Source organism: Plutella xylostella, chromosome 19 (assembly GCF_932276165.1).
Source record: "Plutella xylostella chromosome 19, ilPluXylo3.1, whole genome shotgun sequence".
Classification (NCBI taxonomy): Eukaryota; Metazoa; Arthropoda; class Insecta; order Lepidoptera; family Plutellidae; genus Plutella; species Plutella xylostella.
In genome coordinates, this window is record NC_063999.1 from 3,776,700 (window position 1) to 3,799,543 (window position 22,844).

Sequence of the window (22,844 nt, forward strand, 5' to 3'; positions counted from 1 at the left end):
TGTGAAGTATTTTTAAGTTTATGTATTGTTGTTTTCGAATTTCGTATGATCTGATATTTTTTTACTGTTTATAAATTGCATATAAATATACATAGATTTTAATTCAAAATAAAGGATTGTTTCTTTTCTTACCCCCCGTTTCACCATCTGTGTATAAAAGTTATGTGATTAAAATCATGATTGACAATAACTGCCTTTTATTTGGACAAGGTAAAGCAGGCACTTACTCAATTTTAAGGCAAAGTATCTTACCTAGGTATATGGTTGATATAAAACACAACATCTATTAACAATAATTTATTTTATAATTAAACACACTCCGTCGTATCAACACGAGGTCGCAAAGTGCGGTCACTCCTTCTTCAAACAAAACTAAACACTCGCACATCCTATGTTTCGTGTATAAAGTCTAAATTTATTCAAATACTTATTTACATTGGTATTTTGAGTTCTCACTCCACCGCACAGTATTGCAACTTAACAAGTACCTAATTTAAAGTAATCACTTTATACTTATTAAGGCCAAACTATACTCGAAACACTACGCACAAAATATGGCCGAGTCGTTGACTTAGCACGTTGAATCGTTCAAAACTCACTCTTATTATACTTCTTTGGAGGGTTCGTTTTCGACTTTTCTCTCAAAACAAGGGGTACAACTACATTGGCAGGTATTTGTCGTGTGGACGTCATGTGCTGGTTTTGAGATCAAAGTTTCTGAGCAATCCCTTACAATTTATTCCACCATTGGTCAGGAAGTTCCTTCACTGAAGTATGTTCGGTTTGACCGGCGGCCCTGCGAAACGAAAATAACTTTCATGAAATATGTGTTTGTAATTTTAGGTCAAGAATCTTAATAATGGCTAAGCTTTCAGTTAATTAGAAAATAATTGGCATAGCTTTGAGTATTTTTTAAAAACTTTACTCTTTACGATTGGAAGTCATATACACAACTCTTCTTTTGTATCCAGCAGAATAACTCTGAAATTTCAAGATTAAAAACGCTATTGTTGCTAGAGAAGAAAAGGATAAGATAAATCATGAAATCTACTATCGCAAGTAATAGTGGGTCAAATCTGGGCTTGGTGTCGAGTGGAGACCACTAGCATAAAGTCAAACGTAGTAGCTAGACCGACGACTATTTTTACAGGTAGGGGTTGAATGAGGACGAACGTCTACAGACTGTTCCTTACGCCTATGCACAGCAGAAGGGCTAGCACATGGCGCAATTTTAGACCTGACAAAAGTTTTGCATTGCGCTTACTCACATCGCACAGCCTCAAGAGCGAGCGCGATGGAGAAACTTTGCCCCGTGCTAGACCTTCTGGGAAAGACTATAGGCTGATGATGATGACGATGCCAATTTCCATAATGTATTTTTGGTAGCTAGTTTTGACGATATATTACCTGGCGGCGGCGCGGCGGTGGTGGTGCTGCTTGTGGTGGGGGCGCCACTGGTCACCTGCGTGGTGGAGGGCGCGGCCGTCGGCGCCACTGTGCTCGTCGTGCGCTGCAATTTACAACGTGAAGTGTTATTTACGCAATTTCAGATATTGATTGATTAGCGTTATGGTTCATTAATATATTTGTTTTTAGAAAACACCAATGGAGATCTTCACTTGGTGGGGATGGGACGTATACATACATATTATGCATATTGCTGCGTACCGTTGAGTCCAAACAAGTAGATAGTCCCGAACTTATATGTATATACCTTGTATATGACTTTATGACTTGTATGAAGCAGGATGATTGCCAACCTTCGCTAGGAGACGGCACTAGATGAAGAAGATGAGCGAATACTTCATACATAGATGAAGCCACAAAACTTTGAGTAAAAAACTTGACAACATTTCAAAGTAGGTACTTATACAGACTTTAGACGCAACTCAATGGAAACATCAAGTCAATTATCTACAAGACATGTATAATGAAATACATTAACCTATCTTGAGTTAGTACGTAAATAAGGTACGTATTACATGACAAGTGTATGTGAATAAAAGCACGTGTCTGAATAGCCTACAATCATTCTATAACTCTAATTACCCGCACGCTACTACACATAACTAATATACTGAACCTTGATATCAATTCAGTATCATTAATAGACCTTGGTGTCAATGCAAATATAGCTGTATATTTTATTAATAGGAATGCATTATGGAGATTATAATAATATGCAAGTAGAGTTCCGCTTCCTTTGCAAATACTAGCTACCGACTTTCGTTGATTTCAATCAAAATTACATTTTCTTATTGGGAATGCTATTATGCAATGCAAATTATTATAGTTTTAATTCGGCTTCCAAATACATTGGATATATATCTGACTCGGACTGGGACCTAGATTTTATGCTCTTATAACGTTTTGCAAAACTTAACTTGGAATTTAACTTAAATTAGGCCTCTCGAATCATTTGAACTTTCGCAATAAAAGAGGTATTCACACCAATTTGAGCCTTCAACTAACAGCTTGATACTTTGCATTAGACATATTCTTTGAGTACGGTCCTAATACCTTATAGTATTCACTACATACATAATAAAAGTAACTAAGATGAGTCCACTAACCGTAGCAGCCTCCAACCTCGTCTGGAACTCCTGCACTCTCGCATTGACAGTCGCATTGACAGCGCCTATCTGCACCTCAAGTTCTCCCGTCCGCTTGGCAGTAGCCGTCACATTGGCGATAGTCTCGTTGGTGCGAGCCTCCAGGTCGTGGAGACTGGTGCGGACCTCGTCGACCCCTGATGTGGCGGTTAGTGCGAGCTTGTGCGCTGACTTTAGCGCGCTGTCGAAGCCGTTGATCTGCGGATGAGGAGTTGGATTCGTATAAGTTTTCATAGCACTTGTAACATACATAAAAAGCGATTGTAATGTCATTACTATCAGTTACACTGAACATGATATTATCATCATGTCTTATGGTCTCAACTTAGGAAGAAGGAGGGGACCATAGGATAACACTAAGATATATGTTTGTTTACTACTACTTTAGTTTTATATGTGTGTTGTGAGTAAATATTTGGCGTCGCTAGATGACTTTGTCGAAGTCAGTATATTTATTCATTTAACACTTTTTGTTCGTATCCAGAATTCTGATTTCTTCTTAGTAAAATTCCATACCTCACAGCTTCCGGGAATTATTATTTTCAAAAATAAACAGCAACAAAAAATCTTCGAGCAAACAAGTCTCAAGGGCGATCAATCTAGCGCCGCTCATAATGCGGAAGCCCTTAATAACATGACATCATGGTGCCATGGAACTCTTCCTTTACATTATTAAAGTAGGTACCTTCCAAATATCAAAGAAGTACCTACAGTTTTAAAATAAGTGCTGTCTCGAAAGAAGTTGACTAGGTATTTAGATTCAGTGATGCTTTATTACTGGCTGTTTAACTCTGTGCCATCGTGAATCGTTATTCTGCATCTGGTTTATGGTTTATGAATGACGCAAACCGCAGTAAGTAGGTACCTACATGCATTTCTAAAACATAAACTCCAAGCATGCATTAAATTTTAGCTGTATCATCTTTATACAATGAATCCTCTATTACCGCTGGAGATAGGTGTGTTTAATCTTACGCAATGCCTATAATAATATTTATAATCTTAATATAGAGTTAGCTACTTTAGAAGAGCGGGGCTTCCTAACACAAGTTTCAAATAGTTAAAAATATTGCTCCAGTGAACTCCTATTAAGTAAGTCAGATTGTTAGGTATTATTAATCATCGGCAAAGCCAACTACGAACCTGCGAACCGAAGTCAGCGACATTCCTCTGCAGCTCAGCTAAGCGTCTCGGCGTGTCAGCGAGCTTGGGCGCCGCGGACAGCTGCTCCGACACCTGCGACAGCTCGCTCGACGCTTGCTCGACTCGCTTGGCCAGCTCCGAGTGCTCCAGTTCCAGCCGAGCGAGCCGGACGCTCAGTTCGCTTGCGTTCGCTCGGAGTTCTTTGGCTGCTGTGTGGCAGAGTTGGAGGGCGTCACCGACGCCGTCGCTGCTTGTTGACACTGGAAGGGTAAGGGCGGTTGTTGGTTGGTGTTGAGGTGGGGTGGTAGGCTGGCTACCGAACTTAGGTTTAAGGGTAAGGTTGGTAGATAAGATATATTATGGTCTGGATATTAGCATATCCGAGTGTTTCGTTGGGGATATTTTACAAATTATGTGATACATAATGAAAGCTTGTATCTTGTTATTAAATGAAAAAGTTATGGTATTATGGGTAGGTGTGACTGAAACATGAGCAATGTTTCCTAAAACGCTCTGGCTGACCAATCTAGTCCATCTTATACCAAATACACTCTTCTGATAGAAACTTATAAGACAGAATGTCAGCACGCATGCAAACACTCTAGGTGCCAACATATACCTCCGTAGTAGATTAAATTCAAATGTACAAGAACTGGTCTGGATCCAGTAGACCGATGCGGTTGCCAGGGATGACGTTGGCAGGCGACATGAATACCTACTAGAGTTAGCATATTTTGGAATATTTCCAATTTATGTAGGTACACCTATTATGTTGTGGGAAGCAGGGGGTCACTTTAGCTTAGGGAGAACGAGGTTTCGGAGCACTGCTACTTCAACCACGACTCAATCTCTTTGTATTTAACGTGCCGATCGCATGACAGCTCTCTTTCGTGTGTTCTTTGGTAAGCTAAAGTAACCGATGTAGGTATGTGAGACTGGTTATATCAACATTATCATTAGCGCTACATTCTCACATATTCGATAATTTATGTCACTATTCATTGTTATAGAATTGCTAACTAGAAATATAAATAAAACTTAAAAATAAAATTATGCACGTCATATACCCTACAGGTAACTAAAGGTGTATATAAATGTAGTATGAGTACTTAAATTAATAATTTTTAATCTATTATACATATACCTACATATTAGGTAAGGGGAAGTACGCTGGCAAATTAAAGAAATCATGTTATCTAGATGGCTTATATTTTTATACCCAAAAGCTAATCCTTGTATTTACCTGTAGACACAGATAACTTTAATGTTTACTACCGTGAAGAAGATAATGCCTGCCAACTTTTATACTGAATTTTGGGTGGGAAATAGTTACCGAAGGTCCGTTTCTAATACCTTCATAATTATAAGGATAGTTAGTTGCTTTAAAGATTTTCACCACCTAAAAAAGTCTTGTTAAGGATGACTGTGCTTGTCTGAATTACCATTGAGGATGTACCACTTCAGTTCATACTTGGTAGATTTACTCAAATGTCAAAATATCCCAAAATAAAGCATTAACTGCACATAAGCCTCGACTTAGTAATTGAGAAACAATCGGCTGAATAGAATAATCAATACAATACACGTGGAAGAATGTAGAGCCATGTGAAGGCTGTAATTGTAAATGTAAACTATTGCATTTCAATATAAATATTTCACATAAGTTGTATTTAATTCTTTGAATAAATATAATATTACTCATGGTAGATTAGTATTTAATAATAATAAAATATTTCATGTAAGTAGTAGTTATACCTACTATGTATTTATCATGGTATTATGATCATGTGAGTATGTATACCTATTTATTTCAATGTATTATTTTATTATTTATCATCAGTGTGAATGTGAACCAAGTTTGATAACTACAGAGCATTCGAGAACACTCAAAATAGGAATTCCGAAGGGACATATCTCCTTGGCGCAGAAAATAAGCCTAGATAAGGACAACGTATAAAATTTAATGATAACGACTATACAACTTCTCAGTTTCTGACTCGGTACAAAATTTATGAAATTGAATGATTAACAACGACCGAAGCTTTGTATAAACAAATGCCGCCGGTGAAGTCATAGGCCATATATCACAAAACAGCTAATACCATCAAAACAAACACTACGATATACGAAATATAAACAGAAACACAATTTCATCCAAGACTCGGTAGGTAGGCACTCGAATAGAAACGAACCTCTATCCATCTCGATCCTGAGCGACACGATCTGGCGCCTCACATCGACAAACAGCCAGAGCACGGTCGCGGCCGACACGACGCACACACACAGCGCCAGCGCCGCCGCCAGCCGGACGAAGGGCCTCGACCGGCGGCGGCGGCAGCTGCGGCGCGCCCACGGCTCCCCCTCATCACTGGAGGCCGACAGCAGCCGCCCGCCCCGGCCCCCGCCCCCGCCCACCAGCGCGTCCAGCTCGCGCCGCTTCCGCATCTTCTTCCCCACCCGCAGCGGCACTGCCGCGTGGACCGCACTCTCCATCGCTGACGCTACCGCATTCGACCAACTCACTAGCTTCACGTTTCACGTGCGCACTTCACTGAGACTGGGAAACGATTGTGATGCGACAGTCGCGAATTGTGTATAGCTGTTTGATAATGATAAGGAGTTGTTAATGCGAACGCCGAGTGGCGTGTAAGGGCACGCTTGACGAGGTGAGCGGCTAATAGGCTGTGTACGTGACTTGTGATCGCGTATTCGTTACGAAAATGTAGTAATGTAATGTGAGGCCATTAGCGTGTTGACATTGGAATCTGGCTGCTAAAGACCTTGATCTTGGTGTGTTTTCAGTGTCGCGGACAGGTGCGCTCGATTATAAATTCATTTTTGTTATCGGTTTAATGTTGCAGGAAGGAAGCAATTTGATCGCAGTTGCAATCTGGACGTTTTTACCAGCTCAACTTGTAAACTGGACTTAATCGTTTTGGCATTCAAGCTATGACTAATCTTCGGTCATTAACTATACGTATGTGGAATTGTGGATCGATGTTATGATATGAAATACTGATTAGCTCTTTCACAACCTTGACTATATTTTTTACAAAAAAAAATGTTGTAGCCCGTACATCCACAAGCATAAAATAAATTGATCTTTTCCCGTTTAGCAAGGTTAAAAACATTTCATATTGTAAATAAAACATAAGCAGTACAAAGCGCGCAATGGATTATAATTTCGCTTTCCATTGAGCGACTTTCTCTACGGGAGGCGTATTATCGACCTACGGGCAACGTTGCAGTGAATGAAACTCGACGCATGCGCGGTGACCCTGCGACATCGACGACTATTTACCAAATTATCTCACTCTATTTCAACAACAAAGTAACTTATGACCGTCTACGCTGACCGAAGCCTTATTGGTGTTCACGCTAGAAGTTAAGCCAATGTTATGATGATACTTTAGATGTCGACGTTGAAGAAGCAAAAGAATGAAAGGCTTGTGTAAATAATGCAACGAAGATGATTGTTCTGGAACTATCAGGGGGCACATCCACAGATGATCGTAAAAGCTGCGGCTGCCAGCATCACAACATTTCACCACGGAAACAATAAACACGCACCCACCACGTAATAAGCACTACAACTGTAAATCTAATTCGAAGCACGTAATCACTATAGGTTTGAGCACGGGAGCTTGCGAGGGTGTCCCCACGGTGACTGCCGGTGACGTCACAGAGGCGCGGCGGCGCATGCGCGCTACGCCAGATCTAGATGTCCAGTCCAAGGGAGCTTTCTGGTGCTTTCAATAGAACATAAATAAGGCACAGGATCGATTAAGGGACAGATATGAATAGCTCACTGACCTCTAAATTATTTAAGGTTATTTTTGCTAAGTTACTGCTTAAGCTTCCGTCCGATGCATCCAGAAATGCATACATCTTAAAGAAGCAAAAGAGGGATGATGGGGTTCGACCACCAGTGTGAAACGTGCATAAGTTAGGGGTTATATAGTTAGGGTTTGGGTAGTCGGCTGTGGTGGGATGAGATATTCATTACGATTGTCCAGTGGTCGAAGATGTGGGTAGAAAAAATATACTTAAAATCAAATATTGCGAATGCGACTCGCGCGACTTCAAATGCATTTTTGGCGTTTTGAAGATACTTGTTTTAAACTATGATCAGAATACTAATTTCAAACGTCATATCATAATTGAATCTTCAACATAAGCGGCAAAAAAAGAAAAAAAAAAAAAAAACATAAGCGGCATTAAAAATGGGAGTTATAAAAACTTAGCTTTCATACTATCTACGTATTCGCCTTCCCTCGACCTAGTTACGCTCGCTGACCGCCAACCCAAGTATGAAATAATTAATTAAAGGGAATCGATGGAGCGATAAAACCCTTAGCAGCAGGTGACCTTATAAATACTTTGATTAATGCTATAATTAAAATGGAAGGAATCTATAATTTCTAATAAGTACCAATAAAAAATAATTAAGTATGCCGTTAATTCTATAGATTTTACCAATTATTATAACTTTTTCGTAAGTATTGATAAATTTTGAATTTATATAGCTTGGACACTGGGCAACACGGAAATGCTTTTATTCCACGGGCTAACCTTATCGGGTGAATCGAAATTCGCGGAAAAGCTAGATATACATAGAGGTAAAAGGTAAGAGGCAAGTGTACTATTTTAAGTTATTCCATTGCATTAATTGGTTTAATGCAACTTTTACTAGCACTTCTACTTTAGAAATTGTTGCAGTCCTATGACTGTAGAAATACATGGTTTTTGACGAATTACGAAGTAACTATCCGCTACGTAGGTACTATCACCAAGATATTCGTGTTTGTCTAGCAGCCCTTTGATATATTGTTTTAGTAAAGCTGGGGTCCTGCTGAACCAGAGTGGGATGGTAAATGCGATGGAATGCAATATTTTCATTCCGAATCACACCTTTAGTAAAAGGGTCATAATAAAGTATTTAACGCATTGTTATAGTTTTGTGAAAAACGGAATAGTACATTGAAAATTTCTGATAATGTATATAATATGTATATACCTAATAATACCTATATACAATAAAGTGTATTCATAAAAATAAATAAATATTGTATTATTATGTGTGTGATATCTTCAAACTAGGCAAAATCATCAAACCCTTTGAATGTGCCTTTGAGAACAACAGTCATGAGCATTATGTACAATGCCCAACATTTACAGGTAAGATACTAGATACTAATTCCAAGTAAAATACAGTGGATAAGATAAACCAAGTGATAATATAAAAGCTGGCAAAAACTCGATGTTACAGGTCAAAATGGCAGCAGCTGAGGAAACTGGTTCCACCAAGGTTGTCTAGGGTAAAATATGACTGTTCTGTTAGAAACTATTACATGTATTACTAAATATAAATAAAAAATAAAAATAATTTGAATTTATAATCTACCAGCTAAAGTAGCAAAAATAAAAGGATCTTTGTTGTAAAAAAAACAAGTTAGTTTGCATAACTAGTAGTTATTTTTGGAAGTCCCAGCACATGCTGCTTTTGACTTTTTTTTAGATATTAATATATTTACACTTTATTGTACACAAAATGCTTTTAACTCATATAACTTAAAATTTCATAGGCATAGGTTAGTTATATTTTATATGGTACAAAAACTGACACATACTTTATTTTTTAGCAATTTTACTTAGGTTCAAATATTAAGAAAAACCGATGGCTACATGTTGATGATGCTGTTCTAGAAAATACATCGAAAATATAATTTAAGATTGAATACAACTTACCTTTTACAATATCCATGCGCATTGTAGAGACCTGCTCGTACAGTGCGGCGCAGGTCCATGTTAATGAAAAGAGCCATAACAACAAAGTGGCTCTCACAGCCCATCTTATAGCTGTCTGTACTTCTGTACGGAAAGATGGCTCTGGTGGAACTCGAGTGGGCCCGCGGCTGCGATCCCTTCTGTGGAAATAATATATAATTATAATGTGTGTAATAATTGTAATTTTTTATTTAATTGAAAGTTATTGACAATAAATAAATCAATGCCTTAATATACTAATTTATCATGGATATAAAATGAGCCTCTAAATAACTACCATTATCAATCTCTCATATCTTGGCCACTCCTTCTATAAGTAATATCTTATCAAGAAACTGTGATTCACCATGTCTGCTGAAGGTCTTCATTCAAGATTATAACACCTATTGCAGTTAGTTTAAAATGTTTAAATGATATAAATTGGGTGAGAGTATGAATCCTTAAAACTCATTGTAAGTGGGGCAATAAAATTTGAGGAACGATTGAAGTAGCCATGCCCTATTAAGGGTTAAATTGGTGTCCTAATTTTGGTTGTCTGGATGAGATTACTCTTATATTTGTAATAAGGCTGCCTATTTTACTATTTTTTTTTGTTGATGGAATTTCTATTGTGTGTAATAAAGAGTATGTATTTTATCTTTTAAACTTACCTAGAGATCTTTTTCTTTCGTGGAATAATTTCTAACTGCAAGTCTTCAGACTCCTCGTCACTGGACAGGTCCAGGAGACGGAAGTTCTCCTTGTTGTTATTGGATGCCACAGACATCATAGGAGGCAGAGTTCATCAAGCATGCTATACCTAATTCAAGATTCAAAATCACTGCTAACTTTGCTTTTTCAAGGTTATCAAAGTTTGGACACACTTTTTTATGTCGGCCTCAAAGTTATTTATTGCGCTTACACACATTCACTTATGTAAAAACACAGTTAATAACAGAGCTCACACCATAAAATCTAATATTATTCTTCTAATTATAGAAGAAAGAAAACAATAAAATCATAATTTTAAAAACAAGGGAAGAATACACGAAGAAGAAATGACACAAACAAAGAGTACAATAATACTGCTGATCAGTCTGGCGAAAGACAGTCTGGAAAAAAATAAGTAGGTATGGAACGCGTACGAAAAATAATGGCGAGCACCGCTCACAGAGTACTTTTTACGCTATCATAGACATCTTTGGCTTTTGTCATCTGTCAGTGTCAATCAGTCAATCGTTTAGTTTGAAAAATAATTTTAAATCATAAATAAATTAAGATTTAACAGTTATTTATATATTATTATTACTGTGGATAAGTGCAGTGTTTGTGTGGAGGTACCTAACTATTAGTGTTGCTTGATATTATTGATAATAATGATGTTTTATAAAACTTGTGAAATATGTGCTTTAAGAGCCGCTAGCCGGTCGTATAGATGGCCAAAAGAGAATTTTCATGGCCAAATTTCCACTGGATGAGGAAAGGTAAGCTACAATTAAAGGCTAAAGAATAGGATTTAGATTATTTATATGTATAAAAAAAGTTAAAGTCTAATAAAATAACTGGAGGGTCAGCACAACCAACAATAGTGCATGAATGTTTTTTTTATCGATATCGATATTTTTATTTATCATTAGTAGGCACAGCTCATCAATCAGAACAACTTTTGTCTACTAGTTTTGGAAATTAGCGAAAATGAAATTCGGATCTCCATACAAAAATTACCAGTGACTTTTATTAAACCTACTTAAATAATATTTAATTGTTTAATAATAATTATAAAAATGTTGTTTGCAGATGTAAACAGTGGGTTAAGATGACCGGTAAGGAGGATCTGGTTTATGTGCCTATTGAAAAGCTACATCAACTTAAACGAATTTGTGGCAATCATTTTCTACCACAACATTTTAAGAACACAATTGAAAAAAAAACAATTCCATGTGTGGGACTTACTGCAGACACTTTATTTTATAATAAATAAATATAATTATATTTTTCCACTTTTATTTTATTTCAACATTATATCATAGCACTTACGTCAACGGAAAATCTCGAGTTTATTTTATGGATTATATTTTTGTGTTCAAATAGGAACATAACAACGTAACGTTGAACCGAGACTTAACGTTGGTGTCATTGTGTAACACTGAAATCCTATTGTGTAAAACTGAAATTAAAGTAATACATACGCTCGCACTTTTTTTTTTACTAGTTATCGATAAAAAAATATCCATAAGAAGCACATCACTATTTCAGCGGGGCTATGTTGGCAGTTTTGTACGTCATAATTTTTGTTTTGTTGGTACCCTCTGTTAGTACGCGTGAATAAAAAAAAATAATACAAGTATTTTTTTCTTTTTTTTCCCTTGTACTCCCATCTCTTAAAACGTAGTGTTCTTTTCTCTATGCTGCTGATAGTGAAACATGACAGCTGTCAATTAAATAATCGATTCTCGAATATATTCGAATGATTCCTGAAAAAATCATTGATTGAATGTATTCATTCGTTCATTCATTCCTCTCTATGAAGATTCCTCTATATTGTCATTTGTCACTTGTCACACTGCACTGACAGATGACAGTGACAGTTGTATAACCTGAATTTTGTACTCTACTCTTCTATGACTCTTCTCGTAGCTCGTAGGCTTTAATTAATTTTATTAATAACTAATGGATTAAAACTTGAAAATCTTCTTAATAATGAAAGAAAAATGGAACTATATTTTATACCTCATCTGGTTTTCGTATTTGGTGCTGTCTGCATTGCTTATGTTCGGCCACGGCTTTCTGCTGTCTCGTAAAAGTTTAAGCGATGTTTCTGAGTGTGTGCCGCTGTCTAATTTCGGGTGCGACGGGCGGGAGAACTCCACCACCAGTGAATATTGCAGTGAGGATGAGAAGATTAGGAGAATCGCTTCAAATCCCGGGGCGCCGATGGCCTGCCCTGCGGCGCGGCATCGAGTGGTGTTCATGCTAGTGGACGCTCTACGATACGACTTCACCCAGTACGACCCTAGCATAGAGAACCCGCTGCCCTACCAGAACCGTCTGCCAGTGATTCAAGAAACCCTGGACAGCCGGCCGGACAGTGCCAGGCTGTACAAGTTCATGGCAGACCCCCCTACTACTACACTGCAGAGGATCAAAGCTCTAGTCACAGGATCTCTGCCCACTTTCGTTGATGTCAGCTCTAATTTTGCTGCTATGGAGCTGCAGGAGGATAGCAGCATAGACCAGGTATTTTTCTTTATTATTATTACCCTATCAAATCATTAAAATCTCCATACTTCACTAAGTTCCAGACCAGAAGATGTTGTTTAATGTTACTAAAGCCTTACTTAAAATTACGTAAAGATTTTCTACTGTTTAGAATATTTAGTAAATTCCATTCTCTTTCTTCATTTGCAGTTACACAAAAATGGTGGCAAAGTTGTGTTACTGGGAGACGACACATGGGCGCGTCTGATGCCGGGACGCTGGCTGCGGTCGCATGCACAGTACTCCTTCCACACCTGGGACCTCGACACTGTTGATAACGGTAACACTGCATTGTTATCTACATGCTTTATTTACATAATTTTGCTGAAGTTTTCATTTGATTCAATGCCCTAAAATTTTAATCTAATCTTTTATCTTGATAATGTGTAATGTGCCACTATTCTTACTCTAACTTGATAAGCTGTTCATATTTGTAATGCTTTATACTTTTATTTACAGAAGTGGATTCTAAGATTTATGATGAACTGCGGAAGGATGACTGGGACCTGATGGTGGCCCACTACCTAGGGGTTGACCATGCAGGCCACAGATATGGCCCCAACCATCCAGAGATGACCAGGAAGTTGCGGGAAACCAATGCTAGAATAAAGAAGATTATTCAGACTTTACCTTCTGATGTGCTATTGTATGTTCTTGGAGACCATGGAATGACTGAAACAGGTAGAATTAAATCTTCATTCAAACTCAATTTAGAATAGAATATATGTATTTATAATTTCTATGCAAAGTCATTAAGCTCTTTAAACACTATGATTTACTTATTTAATTATTGTTCTAGACTCACAAGAGGAGATGGATGGTAGGTAAAAGTAAATTAAAATATCAAAAACTTAAACTCGAAATCTGTAACTTTAAATATTTACCTACATATATATTTATGGTTAATGCTTGTATTCTAATACTATTTGTTTGTTTTTGGTGAGGCATGTGGGATGAAGAAAATAATTTCAATGTTAATTGCAGTTCTTTAAAAAAGCTATCAGAGTAGCAAATAATCCCCTGTTAAAGATTAATTTCATAACTTTTGTCCCCATAACTAATCTCATTCAAAGAGTTTATCCACACAAAACCCCAATCTCCCTGTACCTCCTGCAGGTTGACTGGTACAAAATGCTGCTAGCATTAAATCTTCCGCATTGTACATAGATATACATAGATAATTAACAATTTAATATACCTACATAATGAAAAACTTTTGTAAACTGTGCAATAAAAGTAGAAACCAATAAATAACCTCTCTCGTATCAGGTGACCATGGAGGAGAGAGCAAAAACGAGCGTACAGCCGCACTTTTCGCCTACCGCGGGGAAGGGCTGTCAGCAGACATCTACGGCACCGGGCGGGAGGTTCCTCAGACTGACTTCGCGGCGACGCTGAGCGCAGCCCTGGGCCGCCCGCCGCCCGCGCCCTCTCTAGGCACCTTGATGATGCCGACTCTGCCGAAGATGTCCACTACACACACCCTTTTGGCATTGAGCAACAATCTTAAACAGGTACTTACCTACCTAATTATTATAAAATATGATATATAGGGGACTGCTATTGGCTGATGATAATGAGGATAATGATATATTTACAACATAGCTCTTAAAATATATAAACAAGTTCTGGAATGACAGCGTCATGGAATGAGCGTGGTACCTTCCAGCCCGGAATCCATTTGCATGCTGCATGTCATAGTATAGTCATATTCTATGATCTGTCTTTTTACTCTAAAGTCAAAGTTTGTAAAGTGAAATTTTATTTACAGATAACGAAGTACTTAGTGCGATACGGAGAAGAATCTCAGCAGGTGTCCCTTGAGAAGCTGACTGAACTGATCAACATGACTCGAGACCAAATAGACAAGTCTGCTTCAGTTTATACCGAGAATGAACTGAATAACTACATCGCTGATGTTAGGTAAGAGACAAGGTTAAAACTTGATCTTATTTTTACTGTTTAATACTCTGCATAGTATACTGAGAATATATCCTATTGTTTCAGGACTGTAACAGAAAATGTCCGCAACATATTCCGGGAAGTGTGGGTGGAGTTTGACTCCCTTTCGATGCTGAGAGCTCTATTACTTCTTACGCTAGCGATATTCTTCAACTGGCTCATAACCGAAGGCATCCCAATGGAGAGACTTCCAAACATTTTTGCCAGCACTTTTGTATCCACTGGCCTCATTTCTATGGCAGTTTGCGTTGTGTTTTGTTACACGGCATATTTCTTCGAGCTGCTTGAAGATGTAGAACATGCTATTTTTCTATCCACTGGTTTAATGTCTGGCCTATTAACGTGTTCATTAGTTATAATGCACTGGGACGGCATAACCCAGCGGTGGTACGAGGGTCGTTCGCAGTTACACGAGCGATTCTCCCGCTCGGCTCTAGTCGGGTCAGCGGCCGTTTTAGTCTCCAACAGCTTCATAATCGAAGAAGGGGCGGTCCTATCCTTCCTCTCGCTAACTATCTTAGCCTTAATCGCGTGGAACGTGAAGACAATAAAGGCGTTAGCTTTATGGGTGTCATTTGGGGCGGTATTAGCTGCTACGAGGGTGTACAGAGGTTGCAGAGAAGAACAAGGGGATTGTTGGACGGCGGGGGGCAACCAGCCGACGGGGCAGGCTAGTCGAGCTGCCTTAGTGCTTGCTTTAGGATCGATGGCCGCCGTAGTGGCCGTGGCGCGTCGTCACATCGGCTGGAGGGGGTACGGGGTGGTGTTGGCTGGTTTATTCGCGTGCGCTCATTGGGCTGTCGGCTGGGGTACTTTGGGGTCTCCTGGGCGATCGAAGCTTCTAGCTCGGGGGGCGTGGCTAGTGATTGTGACCATGCTGCTTCTGTTGTTCCGTCGCGACGGTCGTGGGGCGATTCTGCCGGTGTCGGTGTGTGGGTTGCTGCTGTACGTGGCCTCTTCGTTAGTGCTGGGCGCGGCGCTGGCGCCGGCGGCCGGGCTCGGGCTGTTGGCCGGCTGTCTCGCCGTAGCACTCGTCGCGATGGTCAAGACTGAAGGCGTTACTAAGTTCTGTAAGTATAATTTTGCAAATCTATGTTATGTTTCATTAAAAAATAAGAATACTGTGCTGTCAGACGCCCCATGGCGGATTTCGATTGCACCCAGTGCCATATACAGTTTATAGCTTGTCAAACTCACAAGCCTTAAATACTAGAATGATTATGGTAGGCGGTGAATTAGTTTGACTACCACTAATCTAGCTCACTGTAGTTAGGCACATCACTACCCGAGCAGACCTCGAAGCTCTCGCCAAACCCTGAGTACCTGCTTATGTTATATTTAATGTCAGTCTTACTTTTAGCGCATACCTAAATGTGTGACCTGTAACCACTCAAATTCAATGCACAAGATGATTATTTAAAGGAAAAATATACCAAAACCTATGAAAGTCCAAAACAATGGATAGATTGCTTATCTGATGACAAAATTATAAATGTCAACATTGCACATTTAAATGTGAGATCTCTCAAGAAAAACTTTAACGAGACAATAGCCCAACTAAGAGACGCCTTATCGTATCTAGACGTACTTATCTTCACCGAAATTAATTTAAAAGACGACATGGTATCGATGTATCAATTGCCGGGGTTCGAGATGTTCGCGTCATGCCGGGAGACCAGGAGAGGCGGTGGCATACTGATGTATGTCCAGAAGGAGCACGTGTTCCAGCGGGAGCCCACCTTCTTCACGTCGTGCGAGGCGCTGGGGGGCGCCGTGCAGGTGCGCGGGGCCCGCTTGCAGCTGCTGGCCGTATACCGGCCCCCTACGTCTGTGTTAGCCCAGTCTAAAGTGCCTGTGTTTGTGCGTGAGCTAGAAAGTGCAGTGAACTCGGTCCCGCGTGACCGTGACCTTGTGATCATCGGTGATATAAACATAAATACGCTTGTAAAACAAAATACCGACACAATGTTGTATGAAGACACTCTTAGCGATTGTGGACTCTTAAATACTATATTTGGAGTGACCCGAGAGGAAATTAGGGATTCTCGACTCATTGTATCATGTCTAGATCATATTTTGCTACGAGAAAACAAATTGTTTAACTATAAATCAAACATTGTTAAGTGTGGTACCTCCGACCATCATCTTGTAAACATAGGCTTTTCTATAAATACAATTAAACATAAAGAAAAAAAGATAAAACAAATATTTGATAACTTTTCTATAAAGCAAGACTTAAAGAACATAGACTGGTCGGAGTTGGTAACATTTCAATGTCCTTTATTAATGTATGAAAAAATGTGTAAAATATTTGAAACTATTTATAATAAAAATGTAAGATCAATTAAAATTAGAAATAAAACAATAGATTCGTGTCCGTGGTTAACTAAAGATATAAAGAATTGTATCATTCATAAAGATAAATTGTATAAAGAATGGAGGAGTTGTCCAAATGATATGTCTAAAAGATTAGAATATACTAGATACAGGAATAGAACATTCAAATTAATAAATAAGTCAAAAAACCTCCATAGGAAAGAATTATTAAAACAATGTAAAGGTAACAGTAAAAAAATATGGGAGCATATAAATAATTGGTTAGGCCGCAATAAAAAATCGTTAGATGAGGTTATTATACAACATATGGGTACCCAGTTGGATATTCAGTCAATTTGCTCTAACTTTGCCCACACCTTTGCTACGGAGGTTGTGCAATTAAAATCAGAACATAATTGTAGCACAGAACTATTAAATAGACAAAATTATACTAAAACTGTAAACGCTTCCATACGATTCGCTAGGGTTACCACTTCTCAAGTAATAAAGATAATAGAACAACTTGATACCCATATGTCTCCTGGGTTTGACCAATTAAGGCTATCTGATTTAAAAGAAATAAAAACTGCTATCGGCCCTGTAATTGCGAGAATGATTAACCTTTTTGTAGAACAATCTAAGTACCACGACCACCTCAAAATCTCAATTATAAGACCTATTTATAAAAGTGGTAGCCATTGTGAAACAACAAACTATAGGCCTATTGCAATCTTGTCATGCATTAATAAGATAATTGAAAAAGCCCTGATTGGACAGATCCATCGTTTCTTATCTAAACATGACGTCATCGCACATTCCCAATTTGGCTTTCAAAAAGGGAAAAGCACGTCCTCTTTGTTGTCCAGTTTTGCTAACGATATAAATAACTACTTAAATAACAAACAACATGTCGGTGTTATCTTCATAGACTTCAGGAAGGCATTTGATACGCTGAATCATGATGTCCTCCTGAAGTCTATGGAGTCCTGTGGAATTCGGGGCAGACTGAACTCTTGGTTTAGAGAATATTTATCACATAGGAAATTGACCGTAAAAGTGGATAACCATACGGGAGGGTGCGAGGATGTCAGCTATGGTGTGGCGACCGGGTCAGTGACCGGGCCCGCCTGCTATATTATGCACGTTAATAGTATGCCTAATGTAATAAAACATTGCAAGATATATATGTTTGCCGACGACACATGTCTTCTATATAATCATAAGGATGTGAATGTAATCCAGCAATGTTTACAGGATGATTTTGACAACATAACAAGTTGGGCTCACGATAACGGCATCATACTCAATGTAAAAAAGACAAATGTAATGTGTATTTCTTCTACGCATAAAAAACAAGACACTAAAATATTTTTAAAAGGTCATAACTACGAGTGTCTGCACATCAATTGTATGAACTGTAAATGTCCCTTGATTGCCCAGGTTGATGAATGTAGATATCTTGGTATTATTATAGATAGTAAGTTTAACTTTAAAAAACACATTAGTAGTTTAACTGATAAATTAAGAATATTACTACGAAAATTTAATCAATTGAAATATTTTGTTCCGCGATCAATCCTGTATTGTTTATATTTCGCTTTGGTAGACTCTTTGATATCTTATGGTATTGTTATATATGGTGGATCATTTAAAACATACATAAACAAAATAAAACAGCTTCAACTCCGCTTTATAAAACTTTTGGTAGATAAAAACATTAAAAGAAAGTTTAGAGATAATTATGAGGGACTATTTATGCATTGTAAAATATTACCAGTAGATAAAAAATACCATTTTGAATTAGCGAAAGAAGAGTATTGGTCAAACATGTATAAAACACAGTTTGTAGGAAAGATAAAGACCAGACAAGTAAGCAGGGCGAAGTTTTTTGTACCTAAAGTTAACAATGAGTATGGTAAACGAACAAAGCAATACATAATTCCAAAAATTTTTAACAAAATGAGTGACGCAACTAAAAGTGTAATACCATTTAAGTTTGTAATAATGAAAAAACTGCTTAAAAGTCATTTTTTAAAACAGTTGTGAACCGTTATTATTACTCGTAAACTATAATGTTTATTTTATCTTATACCTATTGTATCCGCACAGTTTACTAAGTTTTAACTTAGATGTTAGATGTTATTTGTAGGCTTTGGTATAATGGCTAGTTATGTATAAATATTTTTTTTTTCTAGAGTGTATCTTCCCCGAGAAACAGTACTGCTGTTTGGGGTATAATGTATGTTTTTATTGTATTATTTGATGAATAAACGTTTTTCAAACAAACAAACATAGCTCAAATACCACCATTAAACTAAAACATTGCATAATTAATTTAAAAAATCGCATTTTATTGTTTAACTCTCAGAATGCCTTTATGTTTTATGTATCCAATGTTTCCTAACCCCCTTCCCTCCTCCACAGCACTATCAGCCCGCTGCAGCTCCTCCACCATCTGCCTGTGGTCCCTGCTCGCGTGCTACATGTTCTACGGCGCGGGCCACCACGCCACGCTGGGCCACGTGCGCTGGGCGCCCGCCTTCCACGCCGGCGACCCGCAGACCGTGCCCGGCCTGAAGTATGTGGCCGGGGTGTTCATGTTCCTTGAGCTTTTTGGTGAGTTGCTGCCTTCTTTTGTTTCTCTGCTCCTCTTTTGTTTTATGTCTTTTTCTCCGGGGATTTGTAGCGTCTACTTAAGAAACATGAGGCGGGAATGATTATGTCGAGCTGTTTGGTGAGTGTTAACTTGTTTAGTGTATGCCTTCCACGCTGGATTCCGGTGACGGTACCGGCGGTATGTGGTCAACATCAAATCGATTATATATTAAACTTTAACCTAGTTCAAAAGCAAATATGTACACCGGCCAGACACCCAACCCTGCACCCCCAGCTAAACAGTCACCTAACTTCACCATACACTGGTCAACACCTAATTCACTTGTTTCACCCCCAGGGTTCCCTCTACTCTTCGGAGCGACAGTCCCGCTGCTGGCGCTGTGGGGCCGCCCCGCAAGCACGGTGGGCCCGCGCTCGCAGCTCGCCGCCGTCTTCGCACTGTGCCTCAAGTTCTCACTGTGCTTCGCTATTAGGGTGAGTACCTATAGCTGGTGGTGATGTATAGCGTTACAGATACAGTACAGTCCGGCTTCATGATAGTCACTTTACACATTTTTACCTTGTCAAACTCACAAACCAAGATAAATCTTTAAAATTTAAATATGTCTTGTTAAATACAGACACGGCATACACGTTTATTTCATGTCAATCGCTCTCCCTTTAACTGTATAAAATATAATGGTAATGTATGTAGATTGGAACTTTTTTTATTTTTCGCTTCCAGGTGTTTGCTAGCGCACTCTCGGCCACCATTCACTGCCGCCACCTGATGATATGGGGAGTGTTCACACCGAAACTGCTGTTTGAGAGCGGCGCGTGTGCGGCCGCCCTTATAGGCGCAATCTTAGGAGCCGCCCTTACAGCCTGGCACACCCCCAGCCAACAGAAAAGCAGTTGACAAGACAAGCGGACTAGGTAAACTAATGTAAAACGAACACTTAAATATGGAATATCGACCAAGAATGATAAGGTGACGACGAAAGATATAGTGAGGAAATCTTAGGAGACTCTTTACGTCTGTGGAGAGAATGGTATGGTACAGTCCAAGTCACAAGAGTTGACCTTTTTCTAAATGGCGGTAGTGAGCCCATGTTGACTGTAGCACTCGGACCGTCGCTCGGTCTTTGACGCCCTCTGGCCGTACCAAAAATTACTTATGTGAAATTGTCAACTCATGTGAACTGAACTGTATCTTCAGCAATAAATATGAACACGATTGGTGTAGAGAATGAAAACCACAAATATGCAGTGGATAAAACAGTTGAGAACATTAGTGAAAACTGTCGATTTGGATTTTTACAGGATTGTTTTTAGATAACTAAATGGTATATTTTTTTCTACAAATTGAGTGCATTTTTTCGCTTTTGGTGAATTTTGTTTATGTTGTGATTTGATCGATTATAAATTATTTAATTTTTAATGATATTTATATGATATAATTAAAATTGATCGGAACATAGTAAGTAATAGGAAAAAGGACCGGATTGTACCTTAGTAATACTATTGCATTATTATTAATACTGTTACATTTATAGCAATGACGTCTGTGCTGAAAGATTATTCAGCCTGAAACAATTTCAACTTAGAAAATCTTGTAACTTCTATGTTATCTGTTAAATAATGTTTTAATTAAGAAGAGTTAAAAATATTAAAGTACATTCACTGCCATAAGGGGCTGTTATTAAATGATACTTTTGTTAAATATTTAAATTAGGAACAAGTATTTTAAACAATGTTGTACCTAGGTATTATGCCTAAGCCAATGCTAGTGTTATGTTAACATAAGTAGATTAGAGCTAAGCTATCGAACAAGTCCAAATCTACTTATTAAGCTCTTACTTAGTGCAACTGCAGAGTTAAGAGCCAATCAAAACTGTGTATAATGCCTTTAGTGGGCACATATGGCATGTGTAGATTTTAGCCACGTTTCATCGTTTTAATATGAATATAGGGAAATGCCCTGTAAGGGGTGCAATAAAATATTGTAGATAAGCCAAGTACTTCTTAAGACCTTTGGTGTTCTCGAAATATGGCAGTAGAATAGCACATTTTACATTTTGAGTAGGTATTTGTTATGTGAGTGGATGAATATCAAACTGCCATATGTCCACCTACCCGAAAAAATTACTTTTTGATTTGGTCGTGTTCTCCGTTAAAATGTCAGTTTGCCTATGCCCTTCAAGTTCCAATAAGTGAAAGGCATCCATGAGAAAAAAGCCGTTAAAAAAGTAAGTTTTTTTCAAATGCTTTTAAGTCTAACCGTTTCGCATTACAAATTTTCACAAGTCCATTCCGGCCAATCACAGAGCGTAATTTTTTCAACATGGCGTCAGTCTTGGTGAGAATTTCGAGGCTGTGGTGCGTGCTCCCAGTGTTTTATAACGAATATGATTGAAAATGTTGAAGAAATTGTGATTGTGGACCCTGATAAAGCTCGGAAAAGGAACAGATTGAAGAGTGTAGCAAAAAACGACAGAAAACTATGGCGAAGTAAGTTTAAAACCCCGTTTTTTCCAACCCACGTGTCAATCACAAACCATTTTCGTAGTAAGCACAGGGCCGTATCGGGTAGAATATAATACGGTTGGTAGGTACTTTTCTACCGATAAATTTTGGTTGATTAACTTCATTGTATTTCATAGAATATAGACTATATTAGTCTTACTTAGTCCGGTCCATGATATTAGTATTTTTCAAACGACTTTAAGTCCTTATGACTCATATCAAAACAGCATAAGTCTTGTATGGGCATATCAAACTGCTATAAGTCCAAACTGTTTATTAACTTTTACGCATTTCTATGAGTGTTATAATGGATTTGTTTATTAAAATACATTCTTAAGGTCACTAGTCAACTATATAAATCACGGGGCAAGTTCTATGACCATTAAATAATAGAGAAAACAAAAACCTCCATTTCCCAAATTTTGCGTGGACGTGACATATGGCAGTTTGATATTCATCCACTCATGTGTAAGTGTAGGTACGGGGACACTGCCAACTTATTAATCTTATGAATTGTCCTGAATATGTGTAACATTCCTACTGTTTAAGGGCACAAACATCTATTGTAAGGACACAAGTTCTGTACTGTATAGCATTTACTTATGTAGACCAGCAAACATTTTTTTTTAATTAGTTAGGTACCGTAATATCAAAAACACAGTGTAT

General features: G+C 38.3%; 2 protein-coding genes and 1 long non-coding RNA gene across 5 annotated transcripts; 2 read left to right on the forward strand and 1 right to left on the reverse strand.

Annotated features, from left to right (window-relative positions):
- Positions 1-282: 282 nt before the first annotated feature.
- LOC105388799 lies at positions 283-10,594 on the reverse strand. Of its 3 annotated transcripts, none has more exons than XM_048627846.1 (6): positions 10,193-10,594; positions 9,504-9,682; positions 3,756-4,015; positions 2,574-2,810; positions 1,408-1,510; positions 283-796 (listed from the first exon to the last, which is right to left on the reverse strand). In XM_048627846.1, exons 1-6 carry the CDS (start codon positions 10,309-10,311, stop codon positions 765-767), a joined length of 930 nt encoding a protein of 309 aa, XP_048483803.1. In that variant the 5' UTR covers positions 10,312-10,594; the 3' UTR covers positions 283-764. The 3 variants fall into 3 exon arrangements, with proteins under 3 accessions (XP_048483803.1, XP_048483802.1, XP_048483801.1); XM_048627845.1 differs by lacking the exons at positions 9,504-9,682; positions 10,193-10,594 and adding exons at positions 5,948-6,312; positions 7,330-7,419; XM_048627844.1 differs by lacking the exons at positions 9,504-9,682; positions 10,193-10,594 and adding an exon at positions 5,948-6,565.
- Positions 10,595-10,671: 77 nt separating this feature from the next.
- Positions 10,672-11,519, forward strand: LOC125489986. The gene is made up of 2 exons (XR_007267386.1): positions 10,672-11,005; positions 11,319-11,519. It is a non-coding gene; the product is annotated as an uncharacterized LOC125489986 (long non-coding RNA).
- Positions 11,520-12,151: 632 nt separating this feature from the next.
- Positions 12,152-21,746, forward strand: LOC105388900 (GPI ethanolamine phosphate transferase 3). The gene is made up of 9 exons (XM_038106018.2): positions 12,152-12,758; positions 12,930-13,059; positions 13,239-13,460; positions 14,049-14,293; positions 14,551-14,702; positions 14,787-15,811; positions 19,482-19,673; positions 20,011-20,147; positions 20,398-21,746. Exons 1-9 carry the CDS (start codon positions 12,222-12,224, stop codon positions 20,569-20,571), a joined length of 2,814 nt encoding a protein of 937 aa, XP_037961946.2. The 5' UTR covers positions 12,152-12,221; the 3' UTR covers positions 20,572-21,746.
- The last annotated feature ends 1,098 nt before the right edge of the window (positions 21,747-22,844 follow it).